This window comes from Phacochoerus africanus, chromosome 8, assembly GCF_016906955.1.
Source record: "Phacochoerus africanus isolate WHEZ1 chromosome 8, ROS_Pafr_v1, whole genome shotgun sequence".
Lineage (NCBI taxonomy): Eukaryota > Metazoa > Chordata > Mammalia > Artiodactyla > Suidae > Phacochoerus > Phacochoerus africanus.
The window spans coordinates 80882665-80907242 of record NC_062551.1 but is presented as its reverse complement, the minus strand read 5'-3'; the positions used below and the strand labels follow the sequence as shown (position 1 = coordinate 80907242).

General features: G+C 50.6%; 1 protein-coding gene across 4 annotated transcripts in view; it reads left to right on the top strand.

Annotated features, from left to right (window-relative positions):
- Nucleotides 1-22784, top strand: part of ASAP3 (ArfGAP with SH3 domain, ankyrin repeat and PH domain 3) — a 50338-nt gene extending 27554 nt beyond the window's left edge. The window contains exons 6-25 of one of the 4 annotated variants that reach the window (XM_047792439.1): nucleotides 8407-8518; nucleotides 8738-8823; nucleotides 9309-9384; nucleotides 9569-9655; nucleotides 9835-9944; nucleotides 11005-11074; nucleotides 11405-11492; nucleotides 12825-12873; nucleotides 12977-13167; nucleotides 13246-13379; nucleotides 13663-13757; nucleotides 13967-14144; nucleotides 15879-15964; nucleotides 16128-16243; nucleotides 17092-17159; nucleotides 17253-17360; nucleotides 17491-17686; nucleotides 18677-18902; nucleotides 19442-19532; nucleotides 21206-22784. In XM_047792439.1, the coding sequence (XP_047648395.1) occupies nucleotides 8407-8518; nucleotides 8738-8823; nucleotides 9309-9384; nucleotides 9569-9655; nucleotides 9835-9944; nucleotides 11005-11074; nucleotides 11405-11492; nucleotides 12825-12873; nucleotides 12977-13167; nucleotides 13246-13379; nucleotides 13663-13757; nucleotides 13967-14144; nucleotides 15879-15964; nucleotides 16128-16243; nucleotides 17092-17159; nucleotides 17253-17360; nucleotides 17491-17686; nucleotides 18677-18902; nucleotides 19442-19532; nucleotides 21206-21280 (2242 nt within the window). In that variant the 3' untranslated portion in view covers nucleotides 21281-22784. Of the gene's footprint in view, nucleotides 1-8406; nucleotides 8519-8737; nucleotides 8824-9308; nucleotides 9385-9568; nucleotides 9656-9834; nucleotides 9945-11004; nucleotides 11075-11404; nucleotides 11493-12824; nucleotides 12874-12976; nucleotides 13168-13245; nucleotides 13380-13662; nucleotides 13758-13966; nucleotides 14145-15878; nucleotides 15965-16127; nucleotides 16244-17091; nucleotides 17160-17252; nucleotides 17361-17487; nucleotides 17687-18676; nucleotides 18903-19441; nucleotides 19533-21205 lie in introns of all 4 variants that reach the window. The other 3 variants (XM_047792441.1, XM_047792438.1, XM_047792440.1) reach the window with 3 other exon arrangements.
- Nucleotides 22785-24578: the final 1794 nt, after the last annotated feature.

Below are 24578 nucleotides of genomic sequence, written 5' to 3'. Positions count from 1 at the left end.
CAATGCTTCCTTTGTGGCACGAGGTGGTCTAGTGGGAATAAGTGCTGCCAGGACATGCCACACAGAAAGGCGTGGTGCCTTGCTCTCTAGGGGTGTTTACTGGGGTGGTTTATGCCTAGGCGTGATGGGAGTCTCGGGGTGGACCACAAGGCGACCAAAGGGGAGCTTTGTGAAGGGACCCCAAGATGCTGCTCTCGGAAACCCATCTGCTAGGTGGTACCAGACGTGGGCAGGAAGATGGAAAGGAGAATCCATGTACTGAACACCTCCATGAGCCGGTCATGCATCCTCACACTCACCCAGCCCTGTGAAGGAGATATTAGTATTCTAGTTATCAGAGGAGCATTAGAAGTTCAGAGAGGTTAAATTACTTGCCTAAGGGCACACAGCTAGGCAGAGGCAGAGCTAGGAATCAGCTCCATTGGTCCTATTTCTTTTTTTTTTTTTGTCTTTTTTTTAGAGCCGCGCCTGTGGTATATGGAAGTTCCTAGGCTAGGGGTCGAATCAGGGCTGTAGCCGCTGGCCTACACCACAGCCACAGCAACGCCGGATCTGAGCCATGTCTGCGACCTACACCACAGCTCAAAGCAACGCCGGATCCTTAACCCACTGAGGGGGGCCAGGGATCGAACCCATGTCCTCATGGATACTAGTTGGGTTCATTACTGCTGAGCCACAAGGGGAAGTCCTCCTTGGTCCTATTTCTGCAATACCAAGCAGTATTTTATAAACATTTAGTTGGACATAGAGGAGGAAAGGCCATACCAGGGCCTCTTGTATGCACCACATGATGCTCCAGATCTCACACTGGCTACTGGGACAATGGGGACAAAAGGATTCCCAGGTGCCAAGTGACTAATTAACTCCCCATGAGTTGGGGACTCCTCAGGCTCTGCCTTCCAGACTCTGTCCGGTCCCAGCCCCAGCCCTCTGTCAGGGCCCAGCTGGGCCCACTGTACCTCAGGGCAGTGTTTGATCACCTTTGTAAAATTTTGGTTTCCCTCACATTTTGGAAAAGTAACATGTGTTCATTACGAATAGCTTAGAAAATATGGAGAAGTAGAAGAGGAAAAAAAATTAATTATCCTTAGGAGGAGATTAGGGTCATATGGGGGAATAGCTAATATTTCTGTTTGAATTTTTGGGGGGCTGCACCCACAATGTGTAGAATTTCCTGGGCCAGGCATCAAACTCACACCACAGCAGTGATCAGAGCCACAACAGTGACAACATTAGATCCATAACCTGCTGAGCCACCAGGGAACTCCTGAAATTTTTTTACATAGTGTGTGTAGCACTGTGATTTTATCACTTAAAAAAAGTTGGGAGAGGGACCTCCTGCTGTGGCGCAACAGGATTGGCAGCATCTTGGGAGCACTGCTGCATGGGTTCAATCCACAGCTTGGAACAGTGGGTTAAGTATCCAGCGTTGCTGCAGCTGCGGCTTAGTTTGCAGCTGCGGCTCAGATCTGATCCCTGGTCCTGGAGCTCCATATGCCTCGGAGCAGCCAAAACTAAAAGTTGGGGAGAAATTCCTAAAACTAAAAGTTGTGGTTCAGTGGGTTACAAACTCAGCTGGTATCCATGAGGATGTGGATTTGACTCCTGGCCTTGGTCAGTGGGTTAAGTTTCTGGCATTGCTGCAAGCTGTGGTGTAGGTCACAGATGCCGCTTGGATCTGGTGTTGCTTTGGCTGTGGTGTAGGCTGGCAGCTGTAGCTCTGATTAGATTCCCTAGCCTGGGAACTTGCATATGCCGTAGGTTCAGCCCTAAAAAGAAAAAAAGAAAGTGGGGAATGCTGCAGGTTCAGCAAAAAAGAAAAAAAAATAGTGGGGATGGGGAGCTACCAAAAACCAGGAGGAAGATCCTTAATTTCTTGGCCCAAAGTATTAGCATCTTTCTAGTCATTTTTCTATATATAAAGAAATATCTTTATAAAACCAAGATCAAAATAATCAGACTTTTTTTTTTTTTTAACTAAAAATGCATTGTGGAGTTCCCATCATGGCTCAGTGGTTTATGAATCTGACTAGGAACCTTGAGGTTGTGGGTTTAATCCCTGGCCTCACTCAGTGGGTTAAGGATCTGGCATTGCCATGAGCTGTGGTATAGGTTGCAGACGTGGCTCAGATCCCATGTTGCTGTGGCTCTGGCGTAGGCCAGTGGCTACAGCTCCAAGTAAACCCCTAGCCTGGGAACCTCCACATGCCGTGGGAGTGGCCCTAGAAAAGGCAAAAAGACAAAGAAAAATTAAAAAAAATAAAAATGCATTGTGAGGAGTTTGCGTTGTGGCTCAGTGGGTTAAGGACCTGACTAGTATCCATGAGGATGCAGGTTTGACCCCTGGCCTGGGTTAAGGATCTGGCGTTGCCACAAGCTTCAGTGTAGCTCGCAGATATGGCTGAGATCTGACATTGCTGTGCCTATGGCGTAGGCCAGCGGCTGCAGCTCCAATTTGAGTCCTAGCCCAGGAACTTCCATATGCCACAGGTGGGGCTGTGGAAAAAAAAAAAAAAAAGCATTGTGACCATCTTTGTATATCATTACTTATTTTTATACAAAGTCACCTAAATGAGTGCACTGTGTCACTATATGCACAGGCCATAATGTATTTAATCCGCCCCTGTGGTTGGGAAAGCATCCATGGAACTAAGTCCTTGCTCCTCCTACCCATGATTATTTCTCTAGAATCATTCCAAGAAGTAGATCCTGGAGCTTTATGATTTCTCAAGCTCTGAGCACCATGGGGACCTCCCCAAGTCTAAAGGAGGCCACAACTCCTCCCTCCACCAGGATCTCCATCTCCCCTCCAGCTGTGAAGGTAGATCTTGGTGAAGGATGTGGAAGCCGTGATGGGCATGGCCATCTGCCCTCATTAGAGGCCCAGGGAGAGGTGTGGACACGCAGACGGGCAATCTGTCTCTGCGATTTAATGTAGGATCTCATGGCCTTCATCTTCCTGAGTTACCTTGACTAAACCCTTAGCCTTTCAGGGCATCATCCACCAGATAGAAAGAGTAACTCCCAAACAAACAAACAAAAAATATATTAAAAAAGAAAGGAGGAAAGAATAAGGTCTCTCTTGCTGACCTTCCCCAAGCAGCTCCGCTTTTACCAGATTTATGTATTGTTCTTGCCTGTGAAGTTTCATTTACAGCAAAGACTGTGTAATGATGGGAAAGGGGCTTGGATGAGGTTATTCAGTGAGTTATCAGCAGAGCCTGGGCTAGAACCCAGGGCTTCTGAGTCCAGTGTTCTTCCTGCCATGCCATGTGGCCTCCTGGCTTCTGCTTATGCTATGTAGGTCAAGCAGCCTGTCCTGGCACAGGTGTCTGTGTACATTCCTTTTACGAAGGCTCCAGGTATAGCTAGATATGAGCAAGCCGTGAGTTGGGTTATTCCACCTGATTCCTACCAAGCCAGTCTGGGCAGCAGCTGTAAGGGCACAGGGCTCCGATAGCATCTGTTGAATACCACAACATTCTCACCCGCTGGGTATGCATAGGGGAGGTTCCCCTCTCCACCGGGGCTGCTGAGAAAGGCATCCTAGGCCCTGCGCAGGGGACAAGGTTATTTACACTCTTTGCTGCAGAGGGTGGTGTCCTCATCTGAACAGTGGGGCCGGTGATACCTTCCGAGGTTGACGTGGAGATGAAATAAGTGATGGGCACCTACAGCGCCTGGTACTGCAGTTCAACGTGTTGTTGGCCATCTTTCTGAACCAGAACTGGGGCCAGAATAACACAGCATGAGGATGAGAGGCAGAAGCCCAGACCTCTGCTCCTAGCACTTCCCTGACCAGCCTGGGATCTTGGGCAGTTACCTCCCTTCTCTGGATCTTAGCTTCATCTTCTGCAAAATAGTCTCTAACCAAGATCTATCAGAAAAGACAAGTGGCTGTCACCAGCTGGGGGAACCAGGCAGGGGAGGAGGGATGGAACAAATCTGAGCCACAGGCTTGGTTCCCAGTTCTGTCCCGAGGGCTCTAGCAACATGCAGACCTGGGTTCAAATCCTGGCTCTAGTACTTAAAGCTATGTGACTTGGACAAGTGACTTATTGCTTCAGCCTCAGGCTCCTCACCTCTAACACAGGGTAGTGATTCCTGCCTCATGGGGTTATTGCTTTAGTGTGTGAAGGGTCTAGCAGAGTACTCAGCACAAAATTAGTGCTTAAAAATAATTAATAATAGCAGCTAAGGAGTTCCCTGGTGGCTCAGTGGGTTAAGGACATGGAGTTGTCACTGCTATGGCTTGGGTTGCTGCTGTGGCACAGGTTCAATCCCTGGCCCCAGAATTTCTGCATCCCGGAGTCCCGCCATGGCGCAGTGGTTAACGAATCCGACTAGGAACCATGAGGTTGCAGGTTCAGTCCCTGCCCTTGCTCAGTGGGTTAACGATCCGGCGTTGCCGTGAGCTGTGGTGTAGGTTGCAGACGCGGCTCGGATCCTGCGTTGCTGTGGCTCTGGCGTAGGCCGGTGGCTACAGCTCCAATTAGACCCCTAGCCTGGGAACCTCCATATGCTGCGGGAGCGGCCCAAGAAATAGCAAAAAAAAAAAAAAAAAAAAAAAAGAAAGAAAAGAAAAAGAGGCAGCTGAATACTTAGACTTACTAAGGGATTCCTTGTTCCACACACTGTGATAAGTTCTTTTCATCCGTTATCAGTTCTTCTCCTTGGAAAGGAAAAGTGAATCCCTAAAATCCTAAAATCCCCAATTTGTAGGTAGGTCATGTGGGAAAAAATACCAACCCAGTCCTGCTTTTTGTGGATCCCACTGGTTTTTAAGCAAGAAGAGAGATGAGTCCAAAAGTAATGAAAATACATAGTGTTAATGCCCTAACGATGGTATCAACACAGAGGTGGGAGAACAGGCAGGCAGTTTTGTTAGGGTGGAGAGAAGGGAGGGTGGAAAAGGTGTCCAAGTATCAGGCTGGCAGATACCTGTTTCATTTGGATTCCTTTCCTCTTCATCTCCCTCCCCCTGCCCCACCCCCCACCCCCCACCCATGGACCGCCTCACTCAACACCGAATAATGTAAGACTGTTGCTGTGGTCCCCTTCTCCAGTTATTTCCGTCTTCTTAGTAACTAGCATCTCAGCACTTTTGACTCACTATTTTATTTCACTCCTGCAGCAACTCCACTCAAAGAAAATAAAGATATTTGTCATGCCATGGGTGCAACCCTAAAAGGACAAAAAAGACCAAAAAAAAAAAAAAAGAAAGAAAGAAAAAGAATAAAGGAGTTCCCGTCATGGTGCAGTGGAAACAAATCCAACTAGGAACCATGAGATTTTGGGTTCAATCCCTGGCCTTCCTCAGTGGGTTAACGATCTGGCGTTGCGGTGAGCTGTGGTGTAGGTCACAGATGCAGATCGGATCTGGCATTGCTGTGGCCATGGCGTAGGCTGGCAGCAACAGCTCCGATTTGACCCCTAGCCTGGGAACCTCCATACGCCACACGTGCGGCCCTGAAAAAGACAAAAAAGACACACACACACACAAAAAGATATTCCTAAAATTTGAGATGTTATAGGAGTTCCCATTGTGGCTCAGTGGTAACAATCCTGACTAGTATGCATGAGGACATAGGTTCAATCCCTGGCCTCGCTCAGTGGGCTAAGGATCTGGCATTGCCATGAGCTGTGGTGTAGGCTACAGATGTAGCTCGGATCTGGTGTTGCTGTGGCTGTGGCCTAGGCCTGCAGCTACAGCTCCAGTTTGACCCCTGGCCTTGGAATTTCAAGGCCCTAAAAAGCAAAAGAGAAAGAAAGAAAAAGAGAGAGAGGAAGGAAGGAAGAAGGAAGAAAGGTTAATAAAACATAAGTGATCCTTTGCAGACAGGGAGAGAATGGGATTTGCTGTTTCCTGAGTTGGGCTGTGTGCAGGGTAGAATAAAAGCACACCCAGCTATTAGTTTGAGCTCTATCAGGTCATCTTGTGTACCTACATCAGACTTTGTAGGAGGAGTTCCTTGTGGCTCAGCAGGTTATGAACCCAACTAGTATCCATGATGATGAGGGTTCAATCCCAGTCTCCCTCAGTGGGTTAAGGATCCGGTGTTGCCTCGAGCTTCGGTGTAGGTCGAAGACCTACATCCAACATTGCATCAACATTGCTTCGTGTAAGGTCCTAAAAAAGAAAGAAAGAAGAAAAAAAAAAAAAGACTTTGTAGGGAAATCTCTGTAAATTACTGTAGCTGAGGTTGAGGAACAGAGCTATGGTAATTCACAAAGCCATGTATGCTACTTCACGGCCTGTCTTCTTCCTAAGCTACCTAGCTTCTGTCCTTTAATCTTTACCAGCCAGACTTTGCATTAAAAAATATTACATAAATAGTTCTCTTGTGGCTCAGTGGGTTAAGGATCTGACATTATCACTGCAGTGGCTTGAGTTGCCGTTGTGCGGGATCCAACCCAGGAACGTCTGCATGCCACAAGCACAGCCAAAAAAGGAAACCAAAAAATACATAAATAGGAGTTCCCATTGTGGCACAGTGGTTAACGAATCCAACTAGGAACCACGAGGTTGCAGGTTTGATCCCTGGCCTTGCTCAGTGGGTTAAGGATCCGTTGCCATGAGCTGTGGTGTAGGTCACAGGTGCGGCTCGGATCCTGCCTTGCTGTGGCTCTGGAGTAGGCTGGCAGCTACAGCTCCGATTAGACCCCTAGCCTGAGAACCTCCACATGCCTCGGGAGCAGCCCTAGAAGAGGCAAAAAGACAAAAAAAAAAAAAGAATTACATAAATAAATAGGAAGTATTCTACGATAAAAAATTATCTAAAGGAATCATCAAGTTATTATTATAATCATCAGTACCATTAGCATCATCATAGTCCTGCCATTTATTGAGGGCTTACCACACACAGTGACTGTACTAAATATTTCCCATGTGTTATATCATCTAAGGATGAGGCAGTATTAGTGTCATTTGTAAAATGTGGCAACTGAAACCTTAAAAAATTTATAAAAAGGAGTTCCCGTCGTGGCTCAGAGGAAACAAATTTGACTAGCATCCATGAAGAAGGTTTGATGCCTGGCCTCGCTCAGTGGGTTAAGGATCCAGCGTTGCCGTGAGCTGTGGTGTATGTCAAAGACACGGCTCGGATCTGGCATTGCTGTGGCTGTGGTGTAAGCCAGCGGCTACAGCTCTGATTTGACCCCTAGCCTGGAAACCTCCATATGCCACGGGTGTGGCCCTCAAAAAAAAAAAAAAAAAGAAATTTTTAAAAAATTAAAATATTTATAAAAGTCAAGTAAACAAGGGGACTACCATTCAAATCCAGAATCTATATTTTTAGCCACTGTACTCTATTGTAGCTTCTATTTTTTTTGTCCATTTACTGTGGATCAGATGTCCTTCCATGTCAGTATATATAGATCTGCCTCACTCTTTTTAACAGCTGCATAGTATTCCTATCTGTATACATAGCCTAATTTATTTAACCACTTCCTGTTGATACACATTTAGCTTATTTTTCATTTTCCTCTATTGAAAAACATGGTAACAACGTAGACACATTGTTACCTGTCCTGCCCTGTCACATGTGCCCAGCCCCAGATGTGGAAATATTCTCCTGGCTGAGAGTAGGTTATCTCATGGGTGTGGGAATTCCAGGAAACCATTTACACACAGTTCCACACATCCCTAAGCATGGGAAACCACCAACCCTGAGATCTGTAAGGGGAAGGTCTGGGTCACTCTAAGGACAGAGTGGGAAGCACTCTGTCTTCATGTACAAAGAAAAGAATCAAGGTTTTCTAAGTTTGAAATGGAAAGCTTCAGGGCCTAGAAGAATGAAGGCACCGTGTGGTCTTCTAACCTATGTGATCCTGAATTCCTTCTGGCAAAATCAAAACCGATCACCCCAAATCCCACCTGGCTCTCTCTGAGCCCATCACCTTCAACTCCTTTCCATTGCTCTTGAGATAAAGACCCAGAACCTCAACATGGTCTGAATCAGGCCCTGAGTGGTCTGGCCCATCCTTACCTCACTTGGAACCAAACCACCTCCCTCTCCATCTCTGCTGCAAGCCCTGATCTCTCCTGTCCAGCTTGTCAGGTGGGCTGATCCACCTCCTCAGCCCTAGCTTCCTCCACGGCAGCTTCTTAGACTTTAGATCTCAGCTCAAGCATCACCTCCTGGGCAGCTTCACGAGGTCAGATCTCCCATTTCCTCCCCCACTGCTCTCTTCAAGGCTGTGATTTGATTCATGTCTTTCTCCCCAGCTGGCTTGTGGATTCCCTGAGTCTACATTGTTCACCGTTGTACCCCAGTCCCACCACACAGCTGGCACAGAGGAGGGTCCCCTCCCTCGTGTGCCCATACAGAGAGGAGCATGTAGAGACAGTGGCCTGTGCAAGGGGCTAATGAGAGCTGTTCATGCCTCTCTTTCCTTGGGGTCTAGGGCCAGGCTGGAGAAGGAGAGGGACCGGGCCCGGGTGACAGGAGGGAGCTCTGGGGAGGTGGCCCAGGACACACAGAGAGAGCGACGCATCTTCCAGCTGCACATGTGTGAGGTAAGCGGTGTCCAAGGGTGAGGGTGGCATGTGTCTTCCTGTCTGCATCCCTGAACCCCCAGTCAACAGTCCTAGCCCAAGTCCTCGCCAGATAGCCCTTGAGATGTCACCAAGATTCAGTCACAATCAAAAAGACTAGCCCAAGATGGGAACAACAGCCCCTTGTCCCCAGGATTCAGCTTTGCTCACGTTGCACACCTTTCCCTGCCTTCTCCCCAGTATCTGCTGAAAGCCGGGGAGAGCCAGGTGAAGCAAGGACCTGACTTTCTGCAAAGCCTCATCAAGTTCTTCCATGCCCAGCACAAGTAGGTTTCTTCCCATTTCCCACCCCTGCCCCTAAGCTCCCTTGCCCCTTAATGCTTCAGACAACCCAGAATAAGGCCATTTCCAAGGTCTGGCAGGCCTTCAAGGACTGTGTGTGTGTGTGTTTGTGTGTGTGTGTGTGCGCGCGCGCGCGTGTGTGCACATGCATGCCTCATTGGTAATGCTTTTTATAACTGCTCTTTATTGAGTGCTCACCATGTATCAGGCACTAAGTACTTTACGCACACCCCTGTGAACAGCTACTGATATCATCCCCATATTTCAGATGAGGAAACTGAGGCTCAGATGTACTAACATCTCATACTAGTAAGCGGGATCTGGACCCAGCCACTCTGACTCCAAGGTGCCTGCTTGTGACTGTCACACTATACTGCCCCAAGGTGCCCTGTGACCTCAGAGCACCTCCTACACTTCACGTCTCATTTTCATCTCTCTCTGGTCCCTTGTTTGGCCTCCCACCTCTTAGCTTTTTCCAAGATGGCTGGAAGGCTGCTCAGAGCCTGTCTCCCTTCATCGAGAAGCTGGCGGCCTCAGTACACACAGTAAGTCGGGCCTCACTCTTGGGTGTGTGGCCAAATCCCTTGTCCTTCCAGGGGAATCTGTGGCTTGGAAGAGCTGGCTTCTGCCCAGAGAGCAGGGCTACTGCCCTTCCGCTCTGGGTCTGGGTACTGTACCTGGCATGTGCGTCTGCTGGCTGGTGATGGCGTCCTGCCCTTTGTCCCATAGCTGCGTCAGGCCCAGGAGGAGGAGCTACAGAAGCTGACCCAGCTCCGGGACTCCCTCCGTGGGACACTGCAGCTTGAGAGCAGAGAGGTCAGCCCCTAAATCACCCCTGAACAAGTGCCCACCCCCAAGGCCCACCCTGGAGGGAGGGAGAGAGGGGAGATCCCAAAGGGTCCCCTGGAGAAATCTCCCTGAGTGAGCCCCCTGCAGAATGGGGGGGTCTTCCCACCCAGATGCCCTGATGTCTCCTTTGCGTGTCCGAGAAACAGGAGACTCTGGGTCGGAAGAATTCAGGAGGTGGCTACAGCATCCACCAGCACCAAGGCAACAAGCAGTTTGGGACAGAGAAGGTGGGCTTTCTGTACAAGAAAAGTGATGGGTAAGTGACCCAGAGAGCTCAAGTAACTTGTTCAAAGCCATACAGCCAGTAAGTAACAGGGTTGGGGGAGCTGCCGGAAGGGACTTTTCCTCTCATTTGTGTTAAACCCTGAGGGTTCCAGGACCCTCCACTCTGGCAGAGCAAAATCATCAGAATCCCTGGCACTTGAACTTCTGCTAAAAGTTGCTGGTTGTTCTTAATTTGAGGAAGAATAATAGCAGCAGAGAACACTTTTTGAGCACTTATTATGCCCTAGAAAGTCTCCACGCCCTCACTCTTAACCTCTACAATATACTGAATATGCTGGAAATGATACTGTTGACTGTGCCTTGCTCTCTGATGTAAAAAAAACAACAAAAAAATCAGTCTGTGAAAAGCAAAGGCCTTTATGGGATCCGTTCATTTTTTTACTTACTAATCAGTTTTTCTCAGAGAAGAATAACTTTGTTAAACCAATTAATATTTACCTCTTAAAGGAAAAGTGTTAAGTAGCTTTGATCATGGATTTGCTAATTTTATTTTGGTGGTCTCAATATTTATCTTGCTTTGTCTGGAACCGTATTTCATCTGTTGCAGTCAAGAGCCTGTGTCTCTCAGACTTGGAAGTCCCTAAGATTGGGAGCTGTGTCTCCTCCATCATATTGGAAACTCTCAGAGAGCCAAGTTCACATGACCCCCTTTTTTGTATGTGGCTGTGCCCATGGCACATGGAAGTTCCAGGGCAAAGATTGAACCCACCCTACAGCAGTGACCTGAGACGCTGCAGCGACAACACTGGATCCTTAACCCACTGAACCTCAAGGGAACTCAACGTGGTTACCTTTAGAATAAAGATTCCCAGAGACCAGGACTGTTTTTCCTTTATCTGACTAGGAGCTTCCTGAGGGCAGGGCTACGACTCCTCCATCAGAAGGGAGCCCAGGGACTGAAGGGTATAAGGGTCAGGGGACAGAAGAGATGAAGAAGTAGGTCTAAATCCTGGTCCAGGACTCGGTTCATTGATACAGGGGAATTAGACGTGAGCCTTGGGCGACTGTCTTTCTATCCCTCTGGGCCCTAGAATTCGAAGAGTCTGGCAGAAAAGGAAGTGTGGAGTCAAGTATGGCTGCCTGACCATCTCACACAGCACGGTGAGGCCCAGGAGGTGGGGTGGGGGCGTCTCAGGGCATGATGGATCCTTTCCTCCTGGTGTTCTAAGCAGACAAATGTCAAGCCCTCCCTCTAAAACTGTCCCCACACCTGGTTCCAGGTGGCTGGAGAACCCCTGTGGGAGAAAGGATGGGCTCCAAAGCCCCTAAGTTGTCTTCACCCACATTCCACATCCTTGAGGTGCTGGGAGAAAGGAGACATAAATTGAGCCACAATTATTATGCCCATTTAACAGATTGGGAGACAGAGGCCTAAGAGTTTAAGAGGCCCAGAGAGTAACATGTACATCCTTTATCTCCAACTTCCCACAGATAAACCGGCCCCCGGTGAAGCTGACCTTACTGACCTGCCAAGTGAGACCAAACCCTGAGGAGAAAAAGTGCTTCGACCTGGTGACCCGTGAGTAGTCCCTGCCTCCTCCCCCACGACTGCCCAGGGCTTCTTTGAGAGACCTGACAGCCCCTGGGAGGCTCCAGGTAGGGGCCCATGTCCAGTTCCACACGTTTATCAAATAGCTGCTACTGTAGGCATAAGACTCCTTTAATCCTGGACACTGTTTTTAGAGGCTTCATCTCATCACATTAAACATTCAAATGCACCCATACCCCACATTAAGTATTATTATTTCTGTAAAGCCTATTTAAATGGATGTGGGTAATGTGGCTTTTTTTGCTTTTTATGGCTGCACCTGCAGCATATGGAAGTTCCCAGGCTAGGGGTCGAATCGAAGCTACAGCTGCTGGCCTACACCACAGCCGCAGCAATACTGGATCCATTGAAGAGAGAAGAGAGCAGCAGAGGTTAGCCTTGAAGGGCACAGAACATAGAGTTTGGGGGAGGATGTGTCAGGAGACAGGATTGCTGTGATGAAAGGCATGGAAGAAGAGAATGGGTCTGCCAGTTTGGCCAGGGTGCAGGGTTCATATAATCACATAAGAGTAGTGATGAGACGAGGCCTGGGAATGCCTCTAAAAGGTTTGGACCTGAGAATTCCCATCATAGCTCACTTTTCATTGGGTAACAAACCTGACTAGTATCCGTGAGGATTCGGGTCTGATTCCCGGACTTGATCGGTGAGTTAAGGTTCCAGCACTAATGTGAGCTGTGGTGTAGGTTGCAGATGCAGCTCAGATTCCACATTGCTGCAGCTGTGCCATAAACTGGCAGCTGCAGCTCTGATTCGACCCCTAGCCTGGGAACTTCCATATGCCATGGGTACGGCCCTAAAAAGACAAATAAAATAAAAGTTTAGACCTTATTTCCTGGCACTAGGGAACCATGGGAGGTCTTGAAGCAGGGAAGTGGCGTGATTAGAGCGGAACCTTATGCCCAACAATCTGGCAGCAGGTACAGGCAAGTGGGGGAGAGATGGGGAGCAGGAAGACAAGAAGGAAGGCTGTGGGGCTGAGTGGGGTGATGGCCGTAGGTTTGGCAGGTACTCTGCTTCTGAGCTGAGTGGGGTCCTGTGCCCTGAGAGGCCTTGCCTGACCCTTGAACCTGGGCTTCACATGTAGGGGCCTTCTTGTGATCCGACTTTGGTGGTGGCTTCTGAGAAACTGCCCCCTCTGCTGGCCACTGTCATTACCTCCCACTCCTAGCTTAGCAGAGCTGGGCCCCACAGGAACAAGAACTCAATCTGGACCCAGAGGTTTGGGTGAGGGCTTCCCAGCCCTGGGGCTGGAGGGCCCAGAAGGATTTCTGTGGGCCAGACATCCCCTCCTCTTCCCACAGACAACAGGACATACCACTTCCAGGCGGAGGACGAACATGAGTGTGAGGCGTGAGTGCCAGCCTGGGGGTGGGGGCAGGGGCGCAGCCTCTGGGCCTGATACAGGACCCCACCACCTCGGTATCATCCCCACGCCGCCCTGTCCACTCCGCAGGTGGGTGTCAGTACTGCAGAACAGCAAGGATGAAGCCTTGAGCAGTGCCTTCCTGGGGGAGCCCGGCGGCGGCCCGGGGCCCTGGGGGGGCCCCGGAATAGAGGGGGAACCCCAGGACCTCACGAAGCTACTCATCGCGGAGGTGAAGAGCAGGCCTGGGAATGGCCAGTGCTGTGACTGCGGAGCTGCAGGTGGGGTGAGGCGAGTAGAGGGGTGGGGGCGGAGGGGAGGGGCCCGCACCTCCAGGCTCGAGCTGCTCCACTTTGCAGACCCCACTTGGCTCAGCACCAACCTGGGCGTGCTTACCTGCATCCAGTGTTCCGGCGTCCACCGCGAGCTGGGCGTGCGCTTCTCACGCATACAGTCGCTCACCTTGGACCTGCTGGGCCCCTCCGAGTTGTTGGTGAGGGTGGGGCGGGGCCAGAGGTGGATTCCGGGCGTGGTCTGGTTGAGGGCGGGGCTTGGGCCGACCTTCTCCGCTAGAGCTTGTGAAGTCGGGTGAGACTGGGCCTAGGTGGGGGCAGGGCAAGTTGGGGCAGGATCCAGACCAGCCAGAAAGATGATGGTCAGGAGGGGAGCCTGGACCAGGAGGGAGGCTAAGGGCGGGACCTCTGAAGGCTCAGTCCTCCAGGGGGCGCTGTACTAACCACCGAGTCTTACCACCACCGCTTTCCCTGGCCCCCCAGCTGGCCTTGAACATCGGAAACACTCGCTTCAATGAGGTCATGGAAGCCCAGCTGCCCTCTCACGGTGGCCCTAAACCCTCAGCTGAGAGTGACATGTAAGGAGATCTCAGATGTGGGGATCTTGGCCAGAGCATTCTGCTCACAGGCTTCCAGGGGGAAGTCTGGGGACAAGGGAGCTGCAGATCTCAAAGAGTCCAGGACATGGTTCTGGGGCAAAGGAGAGCCCTAACTCTTGTGGGATGCTTTCAAGGGTCAGCTGAATGGAAACGGTCCTTGCGTGACCTCCCGCCTTTATCTTTGGCAGGAGCGCCCGCAGGGACTATATCGTGGCCAAGTATGTGGAACACAGGTTTGCCCGGAGGTCCACCCCTGAGCCTCAGATACTCCGGACGGCCATTTGCAACCGGGACCTCCTGTTGCTACTGGAGGCCTATGCTAATGGCCAGGACTTTGGACAGCCACTTCCAGGGCCTGAGGGGCAGGTGAGAACCCTCTCCAAGGGCCACGTATCACCAGCCACAGCACTCCCCAGCTCTCCCCCAGGATAGGCTCTTACTCCCTTCTGCCCTATCTCTGACATCTGCTCTAACTCCACCCATCAGAGGGGTAAATGGGAGAGGGCCCAGCTTCAACCAGGCAGCCCTGATCCAAAATCCTGGGTCTGTCTTTTCCTGGAAATTCCTGAGCTGGTTACTTAACTTTTCTGACCCTCATTTTCTCATATGTAAAACAGGGTAATGATAGCACTCATAAGGTTGAAGTGAGAATTAAGTATGAAAGGACCTAATGCATAATATGTGTACAATAGATGTTAGAATCTTTTTTTCCCTTGAATAGCCCTAGAAATGGATGGACGGGTCAGGTCAGAGCAGGGAAGCCATTTCATTGATGATTCTAGTAAAAACCATCACATGAGCTGGGGGGGAAAGGATATCAGAGACATTCGAAAAATTAAATTGACACCGATTGGGAGTTTCCATTGTGACACAGGGGAAATGAATCCAACTAGGGACCATGAGGTTGTGGGTTTGATCCCTGGCCTTGCTCAGAGGGTTAAGGATCCAGCACTGCCATGAGCTGTGGCATAGGTTGCAGACGCCGCTCAGATCCCGTGTTGCTGTGGCTGTGGTGTAGGCCGGCAGCTGCAGCTTCGATTTGACTCTTAGCCTGGGATCCTCCACGTGCCACAAGATCGGCCCTAAAAAGCAAAAGTAAATAAACTGACACCAATTGGACATCAAAAATTGGATGCCTGGGAGTTCCCATTGTGGTTCAGCCGGTTATGAACCCAACTAGTATCCATGAGGATGTATGTTCAATCCCTGGCCCTGTTCAGTGGGTTAAGAATCTGGCATTGCCATGAGCTTCAGTGTAGGTCACAGAAGCAGCTTGGAACCCAAGTTGCTGTGGCTGTGGTGTAGGCCGGCAGCTGCAGCTCCAACTTGACCCCTAGCCTGGGAACTTCCATATGCCACAGGTGTGGTCCAAAAAAAAAATAAAATAAAAATTTAAAAAAAAATGGATGCCATGTCTTTGAACTGTCTAACATCTTGGTGAAGTTGCCCAGTGGGCAGGGTGGGTGCCATACTTAGATGAGGTAAGAATTTAGAACAGCCTAGGAGTTCCTGTGGTAGCTCAGTGGTTAACGAATCCAACTAGGAACCATGAGGTTGTAGGTTTGATCCCTGGCCTTGCTCAGTGGGTTAAGGATCTGGCGTTGCTGTGAGCTGTGGTGTAGGTTGCAGACGTGGCTCAGATCCTGAGTTGCTGTGGCCTTGGCGTAGGCTGGCAACCTCAGCTCCAATTCGACCCCTAGCCTGGGAACCTCCATATGCCGAGGGAACAGCCCTAGAAAAGGCAAAAAGACAAAAAAGAGAGAGAGAATTTAGAACAGCCTACACTCAAGCAAGAGCTGAAAGCTTGAGGTTATTTGAGGTCTGGGGTGGGGCAGTGAGAGGAGCGGAGAGAGGAGTCCAGGACCAAGAGCCATGTTTGGGAAACACCTTCTCCTGGGGGAAGAGGAGGCAGAACCACTGAAGGAAGCGGTGAAGGAGTGCTTTCTCACTCTCCTCCCAAACATGAGGTTTCCCCATTCAGTCTCCTCTCTCAGGGCTTCTGGCAGCTTCGTATCTGGGGAGCAACAGGGGTTCAAGAGGGTCGTTTTGGGTGGGAGTGGGTGAACTAGGGGAAACTCAGAGGTGTGGACCTATATTCAGGCACCTGGAGAGCTCGCCCTGCACCTGGCTGTCAGAGTCGCCACCCAGGCTTCGCTGCCCCTGGTGGATTTCATCATCCAAAATGGGTGAGACCCTCCCTGCCTGTCTGCCCACCTCCTCATGCTCCCTTTTCCTTCCTCTTCCCCTCCTCTCCCATCTCCTTTCTGCTCCCTCCTTTTCCCCTTGACTTTGACTCCCTCACCTGTCTCTTCCCTTCCTTCCTCCTTGTCGCCCCCTCTCCTGCCACAGCGGTCACCTGGATGCCAAGGCTGCTGATGGGAACAGCGCCCTGCACTGTGCTGCTCTGTACAACCAACCAGACTGCCTCAAGCTGCTCCTGAAAGGGAGAGCCTCCGTGGGCACAGGTGGGGCTCTGACACCTTCTCTACTAGACTCTCTTCTTGTCTACCCCTTGTGGGGGACTTCCTGCCTTCTTGCCAGACAGAGACACTGGGAACAGGCATGGATTTCTCAGACAGATTTGCGTTCTAGCCCTGGCTTGCTTCTGACCATCTATGTGACTTCGGAATTTGTCAGTTCATCTCTTGAACTTCAGCTGCTTCATCTGTAAAACAGGAATAATACCTACTGACCTAGTAGACCTGATAAAAGGATAAAATAAAGTAATTTTTCTGAAATAGCTAGTCGAATAAACATTAACTGAATCAGAATAATAGTGGTTGCTATAGTTGCGATTACTGTTTGACATGTACTGGTGACATGTACTGTGCCAGGTTCTCTATGCCTATCTCATAACAACCTTATCAGTAGTTACAAGTATCATACTCATTTTATAGGTGAGAAAATTAGGAGTTCCTGTCGTGACTCAGCAGAAACAAGTCTGACTAGTATCCATGAGGACATAGGTTCGATCCTTGGCCTTGCTCAGGGGGTTGAGGATCCAGTGTTGCTGTGAGACTATGATGTAGGTTGCAGACAGGGCTCAGATCCTATGTTGCTGTGGCTGCGTTGTAAACCAGCGGCTACAGCTCTGATTCGACCCCTAGCCCAGGAACCTCCATATGCCATGGATGCAGCCCTAGAAAGCCAAAAGAGAAAAAAGAAAAGAAAAGCCTAGAGGGTTAAGTCACATAGCCAGGAAGTAGTAGAGCAAGGATTCAACTCGAGACAATCTTGATTCCAAAGGCTCGTCTTAACCTCTAAGCTATGCCTCTTTGACTCTGACCATGACCCCTGTCTTTATCCCTCACAGTGAACGAGGCAGGAGAGACAGCTCTGGACATAGCCAGGAGGAAGCAGCACAAGGAGTGCGAGGAGCTGGTAAGGTCTAGGGAAGGAGGGGGAGCCCTGACCCTTCCTCTCTTTCCACTGAGCCCCTGACCCTCTGAACGGCCAAGACTTTGTTTTTGGCAGCTGGAGCAGGCCCAGGCTGGGACCCTCACCTTCCCCCTGCACGTGGACTACCCCTGGGGAATTGCCCCAGAGCCTGGCTCTGACAGTGAGGAGGATGAGGAGGAGAAGGTGCGTCCCAGCCCCTCTCAGGCCTCCAGACAGCAGAAGGAAAGAGTCAGATGAGACCTGCTGTGGGGAGGGGCGGGGCTGAGCTGGAGGAACCAAAACCATCCTCTCTCTTGCACTTTCGCTGCAGCAGCGCTGCCCTCAGAAGCTCCCAACCCAGGTCCGCTGGACCAGTGGGAGGCTGGACATCAGCAACAAGACCTATGAGACCATCACTAGCCTGGGACCAGCTGCTCCTAAGAGCCAGAGTGAGGATTGCCCCCCACCTTTGCCAGTCAAAAACCCTTCTCGGACAATGGTCCAAGGGCGTGTGGGACACACCAGTGGAGGTATGGTTGGCTGCCCAGAAAAATGCTTCTCATACCATTCATTGAGGGTGTGCTATGTGCTGGGGCCCTGAGCTAAGAATGCTGTGTTAGTCTGTATCATCCTCACTGTCACCTGTCAGGTAGAGGTTCTCATCACCCCTTTACAGGTAAAGGAAGAGAGATGCTAAATAACATGCCCAAGATCCCACAGCTAAGTCCCTGATGTGGGCTTCAAACCCAGGTCTGTCTCATTCCAAATTCCTCAATGCTTCACCTAAATAAAAAGAGAGAGAAGTATTTATTGAGCATCTGCTTTGTCTTGTCCCTTTGGGGGCTACTGAGATAGAGGCTAGTGGGGGAGATAAGAACCGGAGTATAGTTCATTATAAGGCACAGTGTGGTATAGAATATAAATCCTGAAGGGACAGAAGCAAGTTTTGTTGACTACTATTTCTCTAGCACCTAATGTAATGCCTGCCTGTGGTAAAGAACTCTTTGTTGGAGTTGGTTACGGACCATGGCTCAGCAGCTTAAGGATCCAGCGTTGTCACTGCTGTGGCTCTGGGTACAGCTGTGGCACAGGTTCAGTCCCTGGCCTGGAAACTTCCGCATGCCACAGGCATGCCCCTCCACCACCCATAAAAAAGAACTACTGTTGGATGACTGAGCTTGTTCTGGGGACTCGGGAGAGAGAGGGGAGTCTATCCTGTTGGGATTGGTAGGTGGATTAGGGATGCTTCCTGGTGGGGGCTGAGGGATGCGCAGGAGAGTCCAGATTGAGGAGGGGGCGTGAGCAGAAGTGAAACAGTGAGTCAGTGTGGCCCTCCCTGGCCATTGCGAATGAACATTGTGAACGATGAGACTGAAGCCTGATGGGGAAAAGTTGCAGAAGAGTGCTGGAGAGGTAGATGGGGGTGCGGGGGGCCATGATAGATCCCAGAGGCCAAGAGCTGCTTTGAAGTTGGGCACAGAGTAAGTCATAAAGACAAGCTTTATTACTTCTGATTTCAGATCGTTCTGAAGTTCCCAACCTGAGCTCGGAGTCCCCTGGGGCCCCTGAGAGCCTGGGCAGTCCGGCCTCCTCCTCCTCCAGCCTCACAAGCCCCACGGAACCAGGGGGGCCCAATCAAACCCTCCCCAGCTCTGAAGAGGGCCTCTGGGAGCCCCCAGGCCCCTCCCGACCAAGCCCGACATCTGGAACCACCGCTGCAGAGATGTATCCGCCCGTCAGGTTCAGGTTGGTGACGCCCAGGTGTGCAGCTTCTCCAACATCCATTTTCTTCCCCACCTCTGAATGGTGCCTACCTGAAGGCTAGGATACCTTTCAGCTCTGAGGCCCAGGACCGACGCAGACATGCTAGACCTTCAGAGGAAGGTGATTGGATCCCTTGCTCCGGAGTCTGACCTGCAGAGCTGGGGAGGAGTCTGGGGCTCGGACTGGAATAACATAGGCCTGGTCCCTAGTCCCTTCTGTGTGGCTTTTTCCGGAGACTCACAGTGGCATCTTCACGCTGTCCCTACCTCAAACCCACAATCCAGTCCTCTCTTCCTTGCAAACCTTTTCAGTTTGGAGCTTGGAGAGGAGACATGGAAGATTTTCAGTTTGGAGGTCAGTTCTGGGCCTCTGGGGCCGGTGATGGACCCAGCCTGGAGGGCCTCATGTACTCTCTACACACCCATCCTAAGCCCTGAGCCTTGCTCTATACCTGAGCCTTTCCTCCTCTCTAAGGGGCTCTCTGGGCATGGGGATCACGCTGGCCCTTCCCTGTCTTCCAGCTCCGAGAGCACTCGCTCCTATCGACGTGGGGGCCGAGGCTTAGAAGACTGTCTTTCAGCCAGGCAGCCTCTACCCAGAAGGAACATGCCGGTAGGACTCCGGAACTGTGGTGTGAGGGGCAGTAACAGGGTACCTGGGAAGCAAAGTTGGTCAAGAATACGCTTATTCCAGCCACAACCTATGCCACAGCTGCAGCAACACAGGATCCATAACCTACTGCACTGGGCTGGGGATGGAACCCACACTGCTGCAGAGACAATGCCAAATCCTTAACCCCCTTTGCCACAGAGGAAAGTCCTCTTGCTTGACATTTTTAACAATAAAAAACCTTTTTTTGCCTTTTTGTCTTTTCAGGGCCACACCCGCAGCGCATGGAGGTTCCCAAGCTAGGGGTCGAATTGGAGCTACAGCTGCCAGCCTACACCACAGCCACAGCAACGTGGGATCTGAGCCACATCTGCAACCTACACCACAGCTTACAGCAACACCGGATCCCCAACCCACTGAGCAAGGCCAGGGATGGAACCCAAGTCCTCATGGATGCTAGTCACGTTCATTAACCGCTGAGCTACGACGGAAACTCCCAATAAAAACCTTTTTAATGAGGAGTTCCTGTCATGGCTCAGTGGTTAACGAACTTGACTAGTATCCACGAGGACGCAGGTTCCATCCCTGGCCTTGCTCAGTGGGTTGGGGATCCGGTGATGCTGTTAGCTGTGGTGTAGGTTGCAGACTCAGCACAGACCCTGTGTTGCTGTGGCGTAGGCCAACAGCTACAGCTCCAGTTCGACCCCTAGCCTGGGAACCTCCATATGCCGTGGGTGTGGCCCTAAAAAGACATATGTATTAGGGGAGTTCCTGCTGTGGTCCAAAAAGTTAATGATCCAGCTAAACTCTGTGGAGGCACCAGTTCAATCCGCAGTCTGACAAATTGGGTTAAGAATCCAGCATTGCTGCAGCTGTGGCATAGGTTGAAGCTCTGACTCAGATTCAGTAGGCAGTGGGGGCAGCCAAAAAATGGGAAAAAAAGAAAAGAAGAATAGGCTTATTAGGGTGGGGGACCACTCTCCAGCATTGAGGGCGGCCATGATCTGGCCACTCTTTGTCCTGGTGCTCCTCCTTGCCCACTCCAGCTCAGGATGGGTGAAGCTGGGGTGAGATAAATAGCTGGTGTATAAAAGGTACTTTGGGGAGTTCCCATTGTGACACAGAAGAAATGAATCTGAATAGCATCCATGAGGATTCAGGTTCAATCCCTGGCCTCCCTTAGTGGCTTAAGGACCTGGTATTGCCATGAACTGTGGTGTAGGTTGCAGACACAGCTCTGATCCCGAGTTGCTGTGGCTGTGGTGTAGGCCAGCAGCTGTAGCTCCAATTCGACCCCCTCCTAGAAACTTCTCATATGCCACAGGTGTGGCCCTAAAAAGCAATACAATAAAATAAATAAAAGGTACTTAGGTAGTTCCCGTTGTGGCACAGTGGTTAACAAATCCGACTGGGAACCATGAGGTTGCGGGTTCGATCTCTGGCCTTGCTCAGTGGGTTAAGGATCTGGAGTTGCCGTGAGCTGTGGTGTGGTTACAGACACATCTCGGATCCTGCGTTGCTGTGGCTCTGGCGTAGGCCGGTGGCTACAGCTCTAATTTGACCCTTAGCCTGGGAACCTCCATGTGCCTCTAGAGCAGCCCAAGAAAATGGCAAAACAAACAAACAAACAAAAAAAGGTACTTAGGAAATATCTGTTTTCCTCCTTCTCTCCCCAGGTTGGCTTCACTGAAGGAGACGGCTCAAGGACTGGGGTTCTTCCGACAAGTTCTGTGCAGCTTTTGCAAGACTAGCTTCTTGCTGGCCCTAGAACACCTGAACCACCCCCATGCTGGACCCCAGTGTTCATAGCTAGGGCTTGAGCCCACAGACCGGGCAGCCGAGGTGTTCGTGCCTTGAGGTCTTGCTCTCTCTGTCCCTTGTGGCTGTCCTTCCTCCCTGCTTTGGGCCTGCGCCCCTGCTGAGAACACTGGGCCCCTTCACATTAGGGCTGATGTCTCATACCCACCAGGGACCAGAGTGCTCCCGAGCTAACTTCAGCTGCAAAACCTTCAGTCCCTCATCAGACCAAGTCTGAGGGGCTTGGTCTGAGGGGCTCCACCCCGCCTTCGTCACTCTGCAGACCAGGGATTCTGCCAGACTGGGAGTCTTTTCAGCCATTCATTAGCTTAGTGTTCTTTTTTCTTCCTCTTCTTTTTACAGCCACGCCTGCAGCATATGAAATTTCCCAGGTCAAATCAGAGCTGTGGCAGAGGCCTATGCAACACTGGGTACAGGCCACATCTTTGACCTACGCTGCAACTTATGGCAACGCCAGATCCTTAACCCACTGAGCGGGGCCAAGAATCGAACCGACATCCTCATGGATACTAGTTGGGTTCATTTGTGATGAGCCACGATGGAAAGTCCTAGCCTAGTATTCTTTACTGAGTTCTGGCTCTTCATCCATTCCTGTGAGAGGCACTGCAGATGCCTCATGGATAAGACAAGGGTCCTGCAGATGTGTTCCTGTCTGGGCATCTGGTCCCAAGAGTTAGGCTTGGAAATGGGCAGGGCTAGATTCCAGAGGATGGTTCTGGGCTCATGAGCAGACTGGCAATCAGCTAGTTCACACCTGAATAACACTGCAGTTGTCTACAACCCATCTCCATTCTGGGTGGTCTGTGCCCATGCTGTACTGGATGTTAAATAAATATCCCAAATATCACTCCCTTTGAGGAACTGCACAGCCTTGCTGAGGACCTCTGCTAGATTTCCCAGCCAGGAAGTAGAGTAGGGCTCACCCCCATGTGCCTGCTCGCTTTGACTTAGCAAGAGGAAAGAATGGTCTGGGGCGATTATCCTCACTTCTGTCTTTTGGTCAGCTCTGGAAATTTCCAGTCTTTGAGGGAGGAAACGACTACGAAAGGAGAGTGATAGAAATGGGAGGGGAGCAACTTAATGGTTCTGCTTCCCAGCGCTAAAATTCCACCATCACTTTCAGCCCCATATTGGAAAACAAATACACACAAGCCATCATCAGTCTCTAATATTTCAGCTTCATGGACACGGGGCCCTGGGCCCTGGCAACAAGGGACCAGGACGAACAGAAGAGTCCACGGGGTGCCAATGACCAACACAGCAGCTGGGCCTGGGAGGCTGGGCTGTTTACCCTGGAGACCTGACTGGTCTGTGATCCCACAGGAGTGAGATCCTCCTGTGGCATCTTCCTTGTCTTCAGAGCCCCTAGTGTCTGGTTTAGTTAATCTTGGACTTGTTCATTCATTCATCTCTAATAAAAGATTTTTTTGGAGTAAATCTCAGTGGTTTCACTTATGTGCCCTAAAGAGTCACAGGGAAGGGAAGGGAATCTTAGGGCTTGGCGTTCTTTCTCTAGACCTGTTAAGGGGGATGCCTGGTGTAGAGCAGTGGTTCACACCAGGGGTGACTTTTCTGCAGGAGACATTTGGCAAGGCAGGGACTTTTTTATGGTTCCCAACTGGAGGGCGCTGCTGGCATCTAGTGGCTGGAGGTCGGGCTGCTCCTAAACATCCTTCACTACACAGTGTGTGAGCACGTGCCGGGGCGGGGGTGGGGCACACAATAATGAATGACCAAGTCTGGAGACAGGCAGTTTAGCTCTGCCACAGTCCCTGCATTTTTTTTTTTTTTTTTTTTTGGTCTTTTTGTCATTTCTTGGGCCGCTCCCGCGGCATATGAAGGTTCCCAGGCTAGGGGTCGAATCAGAGCTGTAGCCACTGGCCTGTGCCAGAGCCACAGCAGCAATGCTGGATCTGAGCCATGTCTGCAACCTACACCACAGCTCACGGCAACGCCGGATCGTTAGCGGACTGAGCAAGGGCAGGGGCCGAACCCGCAACCTCATGGTTCCTAGTCGGATTCGTTAACCACTGCGCCACGACGGGAACTCCCCCTGCTTCAATTTTATCTCTCCTGAGAGAAGGATTTGGGGGAAGTAGTCTATGTGTGAGGTGATCCCAGGAAGCACAAAGAGGGAGTAGGGATGTGAAACAGAAGGTCAAAAAGAAGTAAAGGATTGTAGTTCCCGTCATGGCACAGTGGAAATGAATCTGACGAGGAACCATGAGGTTGCAGGTTCGATCCCTGTCCTTGCTCAGTGGGTTAAGGATCTAGTATTGCCATGAGCTGTGGTGTAGGTTGGAGACGTGGCTTGGATCCTGCGTGGCTGTGGCTGTGGCTGTGGCCGGCAGCTGTAGCTCTGATTGGACCCCTAGCCTGGTGAACCTCCATATGCCACAGCATATGGAAAAAAAAAAAAAAAGTATAGGATGTGTTTTTAAGTATAGGATGTGTTGACAAGGGGTTACCACTGTGAGCAAAGAAGGCTTATCTAGCTGGGGAGACATTTGGCAAGGCAGGGACTTTTTTATGGTTCCCAACTGGAGGGCGCTGCTGGCATCTAGTGGCTGGAGGTCGGGCTGCTCCTAAACATCCTTCACTACACAGCGTGAAGTGACAGACCACTGATTAGAACATACCTTCAGGTTGTTTCATAGAGAATGAAGGAATTAGAGAATTTACCACCAACTCTGGCCTCTCGTTGGTTCTAGGGTCCTTTCTGGGAGTATCCATTCCCAATTCTCAACTTCCAGGCTCAACTTCCAGGCTGCCTTGAAGGCCTCAGTTAGATGCAGGATGCTGTCCAGAAATTGCCTGCTGGTGGCCTCGGGGATGGACAGGTAGGCAGAGGAGATGCAGTGGGTACCAACTGTGTCTGATACTGTTGAGCATTATTGCAACCCTGGGCCTCGCTGGGTCTCAGTCTTCCCATCTGTACAAAACAGGGGTTAGACTCAATGTTTTCTTAGGTTCTGTCGATGTAGGAATCTTGGCTTCTTTTGATGCCACACAACTCATAGTGGGAACTGGGTAGAAGTTTGAAGAAAATCAAATCTACTCTTTTTTTTTTTTTTTTTTTTTTTGCTTTTCAGGGCCACACCTGCAGCATATGGAAGTTCCCAGGCTAGGGGTCAAATTGGAGCTACAGCTGCTAGCCTACACCACAACCACAGCAATGTCAGATCTGAGCCTCATCTGCAACCTACACCACAGCTCATGACAACTCCAGAT